Raw genomic sequence first — 16,810 nt, forward strand, 5'->3', positions numbered from 1 at the left:
GATACAGAGGATTTGCATATCCATCTCCTTGCTGTCCTAAACAGGATGTTGTTCTTGCTATTCTATAGAACACAGAACCTCGTTCTCTCTAGACAGTTATAGCTTACACATTCCAATTTGTGAAATTAAAATACATTGGGAAGTGTCCCTTTTGAGATACAGCATATATAACCTGACTCGTCTCCTGTCTTGTTTAGTGTAGTTCATCTAAACAAACTGAGAGTTTAGTTAGTGTGAGAGACAATTAAGAAACTTTGTTCCAGTCTGTATTCTTGCAGCCCATTCCTAATCAGCAGAAAAGTGACATGATTTTTAAGTCATAGTCACAGTCATGGGTAGAAAAGGGGTAATCTACAACTGGAATGTAATATGGAAATAGACATGGATAAAGTTATACCAAGTTCCTTAAGGAAGCAACACTATTAAGACAAGTAATCATCAAATGCATTGATAAATTTAACCTTTTATACAGCCTGACTTCTGAAAATGTAAATAACTTTACATTAAAATATGTAAGCCAAAATGTCCAAACTGAGGCTATTGTACTTTGAACACAACATGAGATAACTTAACTCACTGGGAAAGACCATAACATTCACTAAAGTGGAAGGCAGTAGGAGACACGGAAGATGACATTACATATGGATTGAGTCAATAAAGGAAATCTTGGGCCCAGTTTGCAGGATCTATGCAAGCGTGGTAATGACCAGGGCTTATTGTTTTGTATCATTTATAAGGTTGCCGTATATCAAAGCAAACCTGACAGCAAATAGAAACAAAATAAAAGTTTTACCTTTGAAATAAATGCATATAGCCTGGAATCACACTATTTGGTTTTAAGGGGATAAGGTTTTAGGAAGATTTTAAATGGTGGAACAAGAAATTTGGGGACAAAGAAGGAAGATACTGTTATTATAACGATTACTGTTGTTATAGCTATTACAATACTGCTTCCATTGCATGTTCACAATTTGAGGTGGCATAAAAGTGAGATGTGAAGCCACATATTTATGTGACTCTAAAAAAATAAAACAATCCTACCGTCAGTGACCAGGATATGGGATAAATAAAAAATTAAAATCCACCGCACACATCAGGATGTGCCTGCATAAAGTTGTTAAAAGTTGAGATTGATTTCCACATTATAATTCCATAAGATATGAGCATAACAGCCCAGACTTTATCATATATGATAAATAATAAATAATAATAATAATAATGTATATATATATATAAAAATAAATAATATATGACAGGCAAACTGCCAGGAATGACAGACTATATGGGTCCATAAAATTACTGTTTTGGGATACAGGCTAGTTTAACAATTTTTATTCCATTTTGTTTTTGCAACAAATTATAGCACGCAGTGAACAGATAACAGCATGGCTAGGAAAATTGTCCAATGAGGCTGCAAATGCTGTATCTAACACAAAACAAGAATGTTTCTACCACTGACAAATCTGCATTACAAAGGTAATATAACTGATCATTTCCCATTGTATAAAGTCCATTTTGTATGCAAGTTATTATGCTATATTATAATGAATGTACACAGTAATGTAAGGCACTGATCTAATTGGCATACCTTAAGAAATGACAGTATGTTGGCTACGTTGGTTATTTTATGGCCCTAGCCAGCATAGAAACTGATGTGGAGTGATAGGAATTTCCCTCCCCTAATGTGTAGATAAATGAGTAGGATGAATGAAGGACTACATCAAGGCATGAGGGTGTGGTATGGCGGTTTGAGCATCCCATTAATATTCGGACAACCTGTTTTCCACTCTACTTACTCCACCTTTAAGCCCACAGAGTGAACACGGGCCATTCGTTATCTTTTAGTTCACCCACTGTCATAAAAACTCCTTGGAGAAAACATGGGGTAAAAATCTAAGCAAGTAACTAATAAATGTCTTGTTAATATTCATTTTGGAAACATATGTAAAGAGCACAGCTCTCTCCTCCCAAGTAATGAAATTTGGTAGTGTTGTGGCACAAAAGTGGAAGCCTGATTTGGCTCTGCTCTCTATATCTTAGATGTTATTTTGTATGGACACATGTATGAATGCAATGGGACTTTATTCCAGGAAAGTATACATAGGACTAAACTGCACTAAACTGAACTAACTTTTGCTGTCTTCCACTTAAAACCATTTACACATATTTTGTGGGTGTAACCTTACTAGACATTAGGAACAAAAGATATGCCTTCAGCGATTGATAAAACATTTTTTCAATGCGCATATTTTAAACCTACTCTAAGGAGGAAGGTCAAATCTTCTTCCCCACCCTACCCTTTTAAAACCCAAGACTTTCTGGTTATTGTTTCTTTAAAACAAATTTGAATTCATCATGTAGATAATATTATCTGTAATACGCCTGGAGATATATGTGCACACACCACACATAAAAGACAGACACTGGAGCTGATTGCTAGGATTTAATGATTTATCTTCCTTGAAAGAACTCCTCAAAGCAATGGCTCTCAGTCTGAGAAGGTTATTTACCCTTCCTCGGCCAAGTGACCCTGTCTGCCAGTATACATTTCTTTTCTGTCTTAGTAAATCTAGTTTCATGCAGTTTCCCTTAAAATAAAGCATAGTCAAAATAGGCATATTGGGGCTAGATCTAACACTGTTTCTGGACTTTATCACATAGGGAAAATTGGGGGTTTAACTGTAAAAATTGTGCAATCACAATTAAAGATTTTCACATACATCGCACTTACAGAGCGATTATCCCGAAAATAATGAGCGAATAACCATGCAATAGTTTGTTGCTATTTATTGCCAGTTTATTCCTGGGATAATGGCACTAATAGCAGTGTCGTGTGAAAATCTTAATCGCGATTATGCAATTTTCACAGGTTAATTGCTGGTTAACCCCCCAATTTTCCCTATGTGATAAAGTCCATTGTACTGCAGAACTGCTCCATCATAGGACCTGGAAGGGGGAGCAATCCCCTTCCTCTCCCAGGCCCCCATGCTAAAATCTGCTCTGGAAGGCAAGGAAGCCCTCTTCTGGAGCAATTGGATGTCCTACTTGGATTGACCTGGGCAGCATTAGGTTTAAATCTATGATTTTGCTTTCCTGGTTTCAGCTTAGAAGACATTCGCCATATAAGCCACTTATCCTATGCATGCTGTGTGAACAATTCCACCCCTAGTGGAAGGGCCCTCCCAAACTTGTTCCCCCAAAGAAACACTAGCCATGAGAATATAGACTTGATCCTGTAGCTGGATCCTTCTCTGCCTTCAGAACTGGCTGCAGGCCTGTTGGAGCAATCTGTGCTCAATGAGAAGAAACCCATACTCTTATTGTCTTTAGCACCCTTCCATTATTTCTCTACCTAGATATTCCAGCGGAGATCCTATTATAGTACTTATTATTGAGTGATTTCTGCATTAAGGGCAAGAGCAAATCAATTCCTGAAGCAAAAATTGAAATTCAGTAAAGCTGTCAATCTTTTGTTTGCAACAGGGCAAAGCATTTTTTTCCCTATGCAATTAGAGGTAAAAAGATCATCCTTCCACTCATTATAATAAACAATTTATTCAAAGGTTATTGTCAATAACACCAAATCAGCTACATAACAACCTGTCACTGAGAACACTTTGGCAGATTTCGCTGCATGATGTTGAACAATAATAATTGGTGTTGACAAGTTCACTTGGAAAAAAAAATCAAGGGAAAACACAGTTATTCCAAAGTGATCTCTGTGCCCCTTAACCTACTGATCTTAGCAATCAGAAATGGCATTAATTGGCTGACGTGGGACTAGTTTTATCTAGATAAATAAAAAGTGAATCCATTTTCTGGTGAATATCGGCTTTCAACAGGAAACTGATGCTTGAGTTTGGCAGTAGTAATATAATCTTACTTTGCAATTCAGTGCAGTGAGCCAATGAAAGAAACAAAAATACTGAAATGCCAGGGAGCCAGGCTTATTTAAAGGGACTAGAAAGTAGGGAAAGAAACTTGTATCCTATTCCCCACCCCATTAATCAACAGTTTCCTAAATGCTCGTTTCAGTTATCTTTACCTATATGTTTCATACTATCTATAACTAAACATTTCATCATGCAACTGCTTGGCTTAAATCAGGCCTGCACAACATATGACTCGGGGGCCGCATGCGACCCAGAAAACAATTTTTGGAGGCCTTCAGAGATCTGGAAGACTTCAATTCTCCTCTATTGACTGGTAAATAACAAAACCTGACCACCAAAGCAGAAGATTCTACATGGTCAGGACATTAAAGAGTTGAAGTGGGATCACCACAGCACACCAGGGAGAAAGGGCTTCTCTCCACCCACCCAAAGGAAGGAGGGCACTGAAGGCAAGTGGGCATGGGTACCTGTTGGCTCTCCATACCGCCCTCCTTCCTTCCATCCATCCCTGAAGGACTTTTGGAGGTAGAGAAGGAGTCATCAGCTGCCTGGGGCCTCCATGGCCAGTGAATCAGGGTAGCAGGGATCCCCAGGGAAACCAAGCTCAGACTTTTGGGGTGGTGGGGAACCCAAAGAAGCATGCTTGTGGGTGCATGTATCTGTGTGCATGTGGAGGAAGCGAAGCAGCCCTGGGTTGATGGCCCCCAGGAGGGAGAAGGGGCATGGAAACTTTCTCCCCAAATGGGTGCTGGTTTCATGCACACATTTGGCTGCCTCAATCCCCAAAGGGCCTTGCCAGAGGGTCTCCCTCCAGCGCAGCTCTCCCCCCCCCCCCCGCTCAGAATACACACACACCCCGCAAAGAATGAGGAAGGGGCTAAAGGCAGTGGCTCAGCTCTCATGCTTCCCCTCATGCTTCCCAAAGACTTTGATCTGCTGGCTGGAAATCTGCCCAAATGCCCTTCAGTCCTGGGGGATGGGGGAGGGGGTGCAGAGCAGCTTGGAGAGTGTCTTCCTGCTTGGCAAAATTAAGGTCAGACTGAATGACCCTCCCGACTTGAAATAATATTGGGGAAATGAGGAAAAATATCATTTCTCAAAGCTGTGGTCTGAGAGAAAAACCCACATATTAGCAACATTCTCCTTCAGCCCTCCCCCTTTAAAAAATAAATGGGGTAAGGGAGGAAGGCTATCTTTCACAAAGCAGTTTTACAAGCATGCTTAGTTATCAATATATAACTGTGGACTGGCAGTCTGTAAAGAAAATTACTTCAAAAATCCTCTCACACTGTTGAAATTCATTGCTGATTTCATGATGCTTTGGTAATAGATACCATTTGATTGACTGTATTGTCCTCCCCAGGGACAGACTCTGTATATCTGGATCCAGAATGGATATCACAGTTGGCGAGATCAGATAATAATTCCATTTTTTTTTTTGCTGCCAAGTAGTTTTACTAAGTCATGAGGCCAGAGTTCAGTGTTAACCTAATCTGAGGAAATGCTAGTTAATCAACGAAATTGAGGTTAAGGGCATCTTGCTTGCTTGATTGTGGCTGCAGCAGGAATATTATTTTTCATGCGCTAGTCAGAGATGCCCTCCCTCATCCTCTAGGACATTCCTTTAAACATGTTATTTCACCAATAAATGAAATTTTCACAGCCAGTTCTCTCACAAATCTTGTAAGTCTATATTTTTATTAAAACATTCTGAAGATGCTAAATCTGGTGAGCTTTTAGCTTCCCGCTAAGCTAAACTGACTGCCTAATTGCACTCTTACATATGTCTGCTCAGACATAAGCCCCATTGATAGGGATTGCCCTAGTAAGTTCATGTAGGATGTCTTGAATTACACTGCTGTTTGAAAATACCAAGAAGCCCGTTTCATACATGAGTGAGAATAAATTCTATTTTGCTATAGTAACCCAAGCTTGGATTCTATACAACTGTATACACACACACACACAATGTTGTTGTAGTATGCCTTCAAGTCAGTTCTGTTTTATGGTGACCATAAGGTGAACCTATCATGGGGGTTTCTTCACAGGGAGTTTGCCCTTGCCATCCTCTGAGTCTGAGAATGTGACTTGCGCATGGTCACCCAGTGGCTTTATATGGCTGAGGCGGCATTCAGACCCTGGTCTCCAGAGTTCTAGTCCAAGGCTCAAGCCACTACACCACACTGGCTCTCTGTATTTCTATATATTTCTCAATGTGTTTGTTACAGTCTTGTTAGATAAAATCCAACAAAGACATACACTCCAGTTGTTCTGATTTGGTAGGGATGAGCCAATGTGGTATAGTGGTTTGAGCATTGGACTATGGAGATTATCGTACTGGGGTAAAAAGCAGAATAGCAGCATTAAAACATTAATGAGTGACGATTATCACATGATGTCGAGATCATCCCATGGTCAGCATGCCTGGAAATTGTTATTATTGCACGACATCTCATTAATGAAAAGCTCATGTGAATAAGCAGCCAATATTGCATCAGTTTCTGAAATGCCTAAGTGCCCAAGCAAATATTGCTATGCTCTTTAATAGTCCACATGATCTGGAGTGGGCGGGATACCAAGATCATGAGAGCATGGCTAGAACTTCCTACCCAAAAGCACCACATGCATAACAATAACTATTCACACTAACCTAATAGAGGCTGCACAAAACTAGACATACTTATCTTGTGTGTCTATAACTCGATGTAGTATCATAATTGTGGAACTGCACAGAATGGAAAAGCACAATTTCACGATGCTCCCATTTATTGCACAAGCGCAATAGTTGTGGAAATGACCCCATGGTGATAATTTCCTATGACTGGGGATCAGAATTCAAATCCCAGCTCAGCTGCTCCTGGGCAAGTCACAATTTCTCAGCCTCAGAGGATGGCAGTAGCAAACCCTCTCTGAGAAAACATGCCAAGAAAAGCTCATAGGGTCACCTTAGGGTCTCCATAAATTGGAAATTACTCGAAGGCACATAAGTCCCGCTTAATCCTCTGTCAACTCACTTTTTCAGCTGTTTTTAAAATGTCCCACTTTCTCTCTCCTCTTTCCAGTCCTCCCTGCCTTGTAGACAGCTGCAAACTGAGTTCAAAATGCAAATGTTGTGGGAGGAGAGATGAGGAAGGGGCAAATCATGCCCTTCCAAAGAGGCAAAACCAAACTGTTGCATCCTCCCTTAGCTTGTTTGTTCTTCCACATTTGAGTAATTTTTACCTTCTTGACCACTCTGATGTTACTTGGATATGCATGTCCCAGTTTTAATTTCTGAAATGTTGGAGAATATGAGAAAAGTCTTGTGTCACTTGAAAGTCTAAGGTCTACTGCGTCTGATGAAGAGGGCTGCTGTCCATGGCAGTTATTGCCATATAAAACATGATATAAAACTTGGCTCAAAAAGGTTGCTTTTTCCAAGGTATACACTTGAGTGAAGTGCATAGTGGAGTAGATTCCAACTGACTTATAAGTTATTTATTTACACACCTATCTTTCTCCTGGTAGACGATACAAGGCAGCTTAACAATAAGGAGCCATGTCCATAAATTAAAAACAGAAGCAGGAACCAGTGTGGTGTAGTGGTTTGAGTGTAGGACTATGACAATGGAGATTAAGGTTTGAATCCTGGATCAGCTATGGAACCCACTGGGTGACCTTGGGCAAGGCACTCTTTCTCAGCCTCAGAGGATGGCAATGGCAAATGCACTGTGAAGAAATCTGCCTATGAGAAATTTGCCTTAGGTTCGCCATAAATTGGAAATGACTTTAAAGCACACAATGTCAAAGTTCCTTGAAGATCTCAGGACTGCCAAACCTCTCTTCAGTTCCCAGGTTGTTGTAAATATTTCCCCCTCCAAACCCTCCCCCCACCCTCTCACCATGTTTTTGGACCTTCATGGACTATTTTATGCCCAGGCTAGAGCCCTGGGAATCATTTTTACCCAAAAATAGGGGTTATGTTGTGGGAATCTGTGGACCTCAAATGGCCTTGGAGGTTACATTTCCTCCATTGCTCTTGTATACTGTAAGACCTAGTCTCTGCCTGCAATGGGGCAAGGCAGTAGGGTCGAATGCCCAATTTCAGAGAGCGAGAAGAAAATGTTCTTTCTCATACTTCCCCATACCAAATAAATCTGTCCAAATAATCTGCACATCAGGGAAAAGAGGTTATGACCAAGCCTGGTCCCCACTGCAGTAATTTTATTTGCAGATTTTTAAAAAATATATAATAATAATAATAATAATACTTTTATTTATATGACCCACCTCTTCCAAGGATCGAAGCGGGATTACATCATTAAAATAATACAATGCAATTGAACAGTGAATAAAATACTAATACTAACTAATACATCCCTATTAGTTCCTTAAAATCTCCAAACATCAATTCATATACCATCATACTTAGAGAGGGGGGTCTTAATCATAATCTCTATACCAAATCTGATGGGAAAGCCCGCCGGAAGAGATCCGTTTTATAAAAGTAGATCTACAACCCGCAGCCCCTTTAGGACAAAAGTGGGGAATCATGTGGCCTTCCGGATGTTGCAATTCCCAGCAGTCCCAGGAATAGTACATAATTGTAGCACTATGGTGTCCTGGGAGTTTAATGAGAACTTTCTGGTTGAGAATTCTAAATTCCCCGCCCTAACCTGTAAATCAAGGATGTAAGCAGCCCTCTCCATACCCAAGTATGAAAGAATGACCACTGAAGAATCCTTGAAAATTAAGAAGTAAAGTATCTGTGCATCTACTGCAGTTAAAGCTTAGGAAAAAGTGCCAATAACAGCAACGATGAGGATCTTCACCCTGGCTGCAAGGGACAAGAGAAGTGAAGGGTTAAGTGTGTGTGCACATGCAGAAGGCTGGATTAAAGTGGTTGGGGTCCTGGAGCTGTTCTAAACACATAGATCCCTTTGTGCATTTGTTTCCCTCCTCAGATGAAGGGTTGGCTTTGTACCACAGCAGGTTAGGCATGCTGGACAGAGAAAAACCCTCATCAGGGCCAAAAGCAAGTCTTTTTCAGGCCTGAGGGAGAGAGTGCAGCTCTGAGCATCCCCCCTGCCCTCCTCCAAGCCATGTAACTGAGACTACAGCACCAGAGGCTCTTCGTTTGCTCTGCAGCTGGCAAATGTGGCCAGGGTGGTTTATAAATCCATGGAGAGGGCAGGGAAGGAAAAAGAGAGAGAAAGAACTTCACTCTGCCAAGGAATATTTATCTCTTTAGCAGTATCACTGTAAAAGATATAAAGGCATTGTGTGTGTGTAGTGTAAGAGAAAGAGAAAGAAAAGGGGGGGGGGTGGGGAGAGAGAATAGAAGCCAGTGGCTGTTGAAGTGAAAAGGAATAGTGCATGTGTCTCAAAGAGAAGAGCCAGCATGGTACAGTGGTTTGAGTGTTGGACTATGACTCTGGGGACCAGAGTTCAGTTCCCAGCTCAGCCATGGAAACCCATTGGGTGGACCTTGGGCAAGTCACACACTCTTAGCCTCAGGAAAAGGCAATGGCAAAACTCCTCTGAACAAATCTTGCCAAGAAACCCCCCTGAGAGGGTCACCATAAGTTGTAAACGACTTGAAGGCACAACACATCATTAGAGAAAGAAGAGATGGAGCATGATTCCATCCAGCATGATTCCAGCACATGTGACTTGTGATGGGTTATATCTGAGGGACTGACACCTTCAGGAACATATAGGCTGCCATCTCTGTTATGACACTGCACACCAGTGAATGCCCTGATGTCTCAGAAGCCCATCTGTTTTTGAATTGGTCCTGTATTGAGTCCAGGATCCTTAGAAAACAAAACTCTTCTGCTTTGTATGAGAAATGGCTGGGGCTGTAAATAAAGAATTCCAATGAAACCTTATAAATGAGGTAATGCAGTGGAAGAGTTGTATGTGATGAAATGCTAGCTATGGTTATAAAACAGAATGTGCTGGCCAATTTCTGTATAAGCATGCATAATGCAGCTCTCCAGAAAACGCTTTAATGATGACCAACCTCTAATGAGCTACATATTAACCCTGATTTAATGACAGCACAAATCCTTGGTAGTGAAGAGGTTTTCTTTTTGCAGAGGGCCTTGTCGCTTGAAGCATCATTTCTTCTCCAGTACTCATTTAACAAAAAGTCCTACCATGATCAGTTGCAGGATCCTTCAACAATGAAGGGTTATTTTTGCATTACAATTTTCATGCTACTTGTGGGCGAAATCTGTGAAAACTGGATCGCTCTTCTGGACCATATGGTGCTGCCTATCCTATCTCCACGTGGTTTCTGTACAACGTGGTTATGTTTTCATCTTCAGCCTTATTCCATTACATATATTTTTGCTATTACTGATGCAGATACAGCAGATTTAATTATAGATCAACACATTATCTTGCATCATGTGGATTTTATAAAATTTTAAACTGTTTTTATGAAGTATGTGCATTCCTTGTGGTCTGGAGGGCCTCACTGCATATATTCTAAACATTTGAGCAATTTGGAGAAGACAGTACAGTACTTGCTCCATGTGTGCCTGCAGCTCTCAGTACAAGAGATACAGCTGCAAGGGATAGTAAGACTTGGTAGGTGCTCCAGATCACATAACATTGGGCCTGAACAGATAGGCCAAAATAAAGCTGCTTCGGCTCACTTTGGGGGTATGCTGTTTAAATGACACACCCATCTTAAGAGGCTGGAAGTTGCACCAAAGCTGCACTCCAATCCTTAGGACTGGAGCATGGCTTTGGCACAGCTTCCGGACTCTTAGGATGCCTGCCTCATATAAACAGCATACCTTCAAAGTGACCTGAAGCAGCTTTATTTTGGCCTGTCTGTTCAGGCCCATTGATTTGCTTTTCCTTACTCCATTGTACTCATTTCCATTTGCAGTTTGAATCTGAATTTCCTATCCACCCTGATTACTCCCATAAAAAGACAGGGCCCAAATGGTTTAAGTGAAACCGCACTGGGAAAGTTTGTTCTGAAATTGCAAGAAAAATCCTGGTAGAAAGAAGACTACTGCTTTAAATTATTTAAAAAGCTATAGTTATTTTCTTAGCTTTTTAAAAACATTCTTCCACTTGAATTTCTCCCACTTGGCTCTGATGGTTGCATTACATTACATGTATATCCTCACATCTCTCTTCTCCACCTGACACAAGAACTGACTCTTCTCTTACAGTGACATCTCAAAGACTTCATTGTTTATGTCTATCTCAAGCAAAGTTTCCGTTATCTCCTGCTTTTGACCAATTTCCTTGACTTTCTCAAAAGTGACAATCCTGCAGTAAAGACTGGTACCTATAGGGAATAAGGCCATCATAAGGGCCTACTGGTTAGAGGGCAAGAGACCAATTTCAGTATAAATACAAAATCTTTTCACTTTGGGCAGCTCCTCTGAATAAAGACACTTGCAAAGATAAACAATTGCTTTATTTTTTTAATAAAAAAGTTGTACCTGTTTAATTTTAAGAATCCTTCATGCATGTAAAAACATCTAAATAGAATATAGTTTTTTGTTGGTTTTTTGGGCGATGTGGCCATGTTCTAGAAGAGTTTCTTCCTGACATTTTGCCAGCATCTCTGAAGATGCCAGCCACAGATGCTGGCAAAACATCAGGAAGAAACTCTTCTAGAATATGGCCACATAGCCCGAAAAACCCACAAAAAACTATGGATGTCGGCCATGAAAGCCTTTGACTTCACATTAAATAGAGTATGTTTGACAGAGGTTGTATCACTCTGTTTCCTAGCTATTCTGAATGTTCTTCTTGAGTCTGTTACACCTTGTTTATTACACCTTGGTAAATGTCAGCAACATTAAATAGGAAGGATTACTGAATATCTTCTGTTTCATATAAGCAAGGCAGGAAGTAAAAAAAATGTGTATGAGTATATAAATCTTCATTTTGGTACTATCAAGTACAAGAATAGTGTAAGCTTTGCAATGTACTTTACTCTTCCTCTTGCCAAGTTAAATGAGATTATCATTTCATGACTGAAAGCTTTGCTGTGCTCAGCAGTTCAAGGTGAGCAGATGTCATGCATTTATAACAAGAGCAGCATGATTACTGTGTCCAGAAAATAAGGCCAAAATCCTGCACTGTAACTTTACAATATCTAGTTATGCCCCTGACAGGAAACACAACCTTTCTAGTGAATAATAATGATGCCTGTTGGGGAAATCCTGTGCAGTGCCTTTTGCACAATGAGAGTTCCCATTGTACAATGAATTCCATAGCACTCTGATGGCCATGGTTCAATGACCACACTGTTGCCTCCATTTTTGCAATGGCCCGAGGACATAACTCTGTTTCTGCTTCCCTCCTAAGAGTACAAGTGTGTGTAATGTAATCTTTATGAAGTATGTTTACCTAATGTGAGCAGTAATGAGTCCATTTGTGTATAAATAGATGCACATAAACAGATAACGTACAACCAGGTTTAAGCAGTACCTTCTAGCACATCTTTGATGCTACACTGATAAATACATTATAATATCAGAATGCTGTAAGAAAAGTTCATGCCTCTAGGGAGTAGGCAGCTACAGTTGTAACAACAAACAGACATAAGGAGAAATGACTACTATTTCATATTGTTTCATATTGGTTTTACAGAATTTTAGCCAAATGCTAATACCAGAAACCAAATTACAAAGAAGCAACATGACAGAAAGGTGAAAAGGTGCTTTTATTTACATGAACGTGCATCAGGATAAAAATTAAAATTGTATCTGTATTTTGGAATCAAATGATCCCTCAGCTTTCCTCAACCACTCACATGTATAAACACTGTTGTATCTGCAATGATACCAAATACCCAATAGTTACCTCTCACATCCTTACAAATGATGGTTGCTCAATAATTCTGGAGAGCAGACCATAAGTCCTCCTGTGTTTACTGGAAGGTAATAAATAACCATACATGCGTCTATGCAACACACACACACATTAGTCAGAATAAGGGTGGTTATAACATGCATAGATTCAGTCAATTCAAATAAGGACCCAACTAACCTTTAAAAGAAAAGTGCATGGAAAACAAGATTACACATTTAAACAAATTATATTTTGGAAGGAAATTTCAATGTGCTTTTACAAAAATAAAAGGTTGCTGCTATAACTTATGAGTTCATAAAAACTTTCATGACAAAAGAAAGGGTTAAAACATTTCTAGGTTTGAGATGCATATTACAACAGAAGAATACATATCTTAAGTCTCAAATGGACATATAAAAACGTTGGTGTCTTGAAATGTCATTGAGATTTTCTGGAAAACAGAATGCATCTTGAATATTTATGTAACTTCCTTAAAACACATGGCATGTGCAATCAGAGTTTCAATTGTGATATTTAAAAAGCAAATGGAACAATCTTGATGTTATATACCTTGCTTGAACAAACAGATATATTTCTTATCAAAAACAAGAATTAGAATTCAGTCTAACACAGCTAAACAGCTGTTGTATTGAATTAGAAAGCATAATAATACACACGGTTTCAGAGATAATCTCTCTCCCTATACTTTTGAATAGCATAGCTTAAGGTTGCCTCCCACTTGCTTTGTCTTATCATGGAAGGGATTTTATTATTGTGAGAATTCTCAAGAATATATTGGCTGTACATTTCAGCCCAAGATACAGCACCAACAACATACAGAACTCAAGCATTTTTGTTGTAGCGTTTGCCTAAGTCTCAAGAATTTTACTCAGAGTTAGGCACAAGGCCAGTTTAGATGTATTTGCTCAAGCTCCATTGTCCTAACAACACCTAGATTAATACACATGTGCATTAATCACAATTATGCTTATCTGATTAATAATCTATGTCGCCTACACTTTTAAAAATGTTTTAAAAAGCTTTCAGATGGGCCCGTTTTCATAAAATTATTGTTTCCTTTCTATCTAATGTCCATCTGGTGCTCAGGAAGATGTTGCGCTTATCCTTATTTTTTTCCCCTCAAGCTGCATTCAGTAACTTTGGTGCATGAATACATTAGAAAAACCACACAGCAGCATTCCTCCTATGCAGGAGACAGGTATTGTGATGAACAGAATACAGAGTCATACTCTGTTAGCCTGTCCTTTGGCCACACCCCTCTTATACAAAAGGGCAGCCCTGTATTTCACTCAACTGTCTTTTAGCTGAGTTTTCCCCAAGCATGCCTACGTAAGTAAGCAATTTTATCCAAACTATTCCATTTTCCAACACTCTTTAGCAAAGTTCTATCATATTAGAACACAACAGCCATGGAAACTATTCTGGACCATATTTCTTCCACTTTGTTACTGTACAAACTAGACTGTACATCACTGGTACAAAATTCAACTCAATTTATACCCATCCAAATGAGAACGAAAGCATGCAGCAAATATGTAAACAAGTTATTTAAAAGGAAGGATTTAAAGTTACACTAAATGCCTAAGAAGGAGTTAAATGCTCCCATGGTGTAATGTCAGTAAGGGGGGGGGGAAGCAAATGATGAAAAGGAGCATTTCCCCCCAGATGAAAGAACCTAGTTCCCCCTCCTCCTTCCTAGTAAAAACAAAATTAATACCAAAAGATGTTGCAACTCAAGGTAGATAACTACTTCTTTGACATTTTCAGCCTATGAGGAACTAGCAAAAGATTGGGAGAAAAGAAAGTGAGGCCTCACTATCTTTATTCATCCTACCTCTCTTTAAGCTTGATGACTGACCACAGTGAACTAAAGGAATCTCATATCCTTCTTGTTACAGTGGACTGCTGTTGACAAGATCAACATTTGCACTGCAAGGCTTGCGAAGTATCTGAATCCAGTCTACTAAAAATGTCATCAGCAATATGAAATATCAGCTACCCTTTGACCAGGATGCTGCAGCCATTCAAATGAGCTAAGAAACATAGTATTTTAAAAACACGGACCATTAATAACTTCAAGTCAAGGCACAAGATACTCTTCAGCCAATTGATTACAGAAGAACCTAAAAAAATCCTGTCATAAACTTATATATAGACATTTGGATCAAATAACCTAGGGCTTCAGTTCAAAACAGAAGGCAAACAAAGTTAGGCAGCATAATAATGGAGTACAAACGAGAATTCAAAGAAAAGCAACATATGAGTATACTTACTGTCTGCTCTAGTGCAACAGATATACCAATAGTAGACAGAAAGACCATAATGTATTATGGACTCATACAATATGAAAGAAGCTGTGTATGCCTTTGCAGCTTCTTATTTCTTTTTTATGTTGTTTTGAATGTTTAATTTTTTAAGAACCTGTTTTTTGTCTAAAGGGATAAAACATGCCTCATTTGAGAGACAAAAATGAGTTTTAAAAGCCTATTAATTATATAGAGTAAATAAAAAATTATACTGCCTAGAAGATTGTTAAAAGAACAGAATATTTTGCACTGAAGTCCTGATGTGTGTAGCTTTTTCAGCATTTTCTGTTATACTGATTTCCCTTTGATTGTGTTGTGGATCCATCGCCCACGTTCCATATCCACATAGTCATCATCAATGAATTAAGAAACAGAACTACAATTTAAATGCATCCTGTGTAAGTCTTCCAAATGTAGCCAACATTTGCTTTTGCTTTCTCACTCAGGAAAAGTTATCAGGTTGTTGTTTTCTCTGCTTGAACTATGAGGCAATCTAACAGTCTGGACACTTATGGTGTGGATGAGGCGTGGTATTTCACAAATGCAATTGCAGCAAGCTCTTTACAAAACTCTTCTAATACAATCACACCTTCTAATAATGTCATGTGGTCAACACTGTAAAAAGAAGATGAGAAATTAATGAAAAGTCACACACAACAATCTGGAAACAGTATTCTAACAGACTGTAGTACTTAACATACTTACATAGGGCCTTCAGGTTCTAAGCCAAGGAGACGCTTCCTGACCAGTAGAAGTTTAGGTGTGAAATCAGGTATGCGTTGTATCCTCACCATGAGATCCCCAACAACCTGCACAGGAAAATAGTATTGAGTGAAGTGAAGCACAGAGGACACGACTGGAAGAAAACACAGTCATCAGTGCATCCAGTGCTGCTAGCTCAATATTCAGCAATCTAAATACTGCCAGAAACCCACCGGACCAGTCAATGGTTTTACAGTGTGCCTGTGACATACGCAAACTTTTGTTAGTTTCAAGAATAGAGCTGGATGACACTTGGGTTTAGGTTGAAGTTACTTGTTTTGAACAGATCCTAGTTATTGAGAAATTTCTTGGTACAGACACAATGACGAGAGACATTTAAGGGGAATCAAATAGAAAAAGTTCCAGAAGGAAGAGAAGGGAGACATGGAGCATGCAGATCGAAAGTTTGTGGCAGCTAAGTAATACTAAACTGTGGTTTAGCATTATGTATAAACATGACCATTGACCTGTACCTGCTGCTTATCATGCCTGAACCATTACAATATTCATTTTCTTACACGGAGATAATCTCTAGGTTAAAAAAAAAAAAATACAGTGCGCCCTTCGCTTATGTGGGGGATCCGTTCCAGACACACACACCCCGCGTAAGCCAAATACTGTGTATGCTCGAGCCCCATTCACTTGAATGAGGCTCGTGCATGCGGTGGCGGCGGCATGCACACACGCCATGGGCACATGCCTCATTCATTCAAATGGGATGCACCGCCCCTTGCACCCCGCATGCTCCCATGCAGCTCTTCGCAGGTTTGAGCATGTGCCCGGCCCCAGTCCTCCTCTTTCCAGAACTTTCCTCGCCCCAAAGGGCTCTCTGGAGCCTTTTGGGGGCAAGGAAAGTCAAAAGGGGAAGAAGAGGAATGGGCAGGCCCCCTGCCTCCCTTCCCACAGATCTTTCCCTGCCCTCCAAGTGCCCTGTTTGGGACACTTGGAGGTCAGGCAGGGAAAGTGGGGAGGGAGGGGGCCGGATAGGCCCCCTGCCTCACTCCCCAGACCTTTCTC

The 16,810-nt window shown here is 39.9% G+C and overlaps 1 protein-coding gene across 1 annotated transcript in view; it reads right to left on the reverse strand.

The window, feature by feature from the left end:
* Positions 1-12,557: 12,557 nt before the first annotated feature.
* The window catches only part of FHIP2A (FHF complex subunit HOOK interacting protein 2A), a 47,763-nt gene continuing 43,510 nt past the window's right edge, over positions 12,558-16,810 (reverse strand). The window contains 2 exon segments of the mRNA XM_042457622.1: positions 12,558-15,646; positions 15,737-15,840. Coding sequence (XP_042313556.1) covers positions 15,541-15,646; positions 15,737-15,840 — 210 coding nt within the window. The 3' untranslated portion in view covers positions 12,558-15,540.

The sequence above is a fragment of the Sceloporus undulatus genome, chromosome 3 (assembly GCF_019175285.1).
Source record: "Sceloporus undulatus isolate JIND9_A2432 ecotype Alabama chromosome 3, SceUnd_v1.1, whole genome shotgun sequence".
Taxonomy (NCBI): domain Eukaryota; kingdom Metazoa; phylum Chordata; class Lepidosauria; order Squamata; family Phrynosomatidae; genus Sceloporus; species Sceloporus undulatus.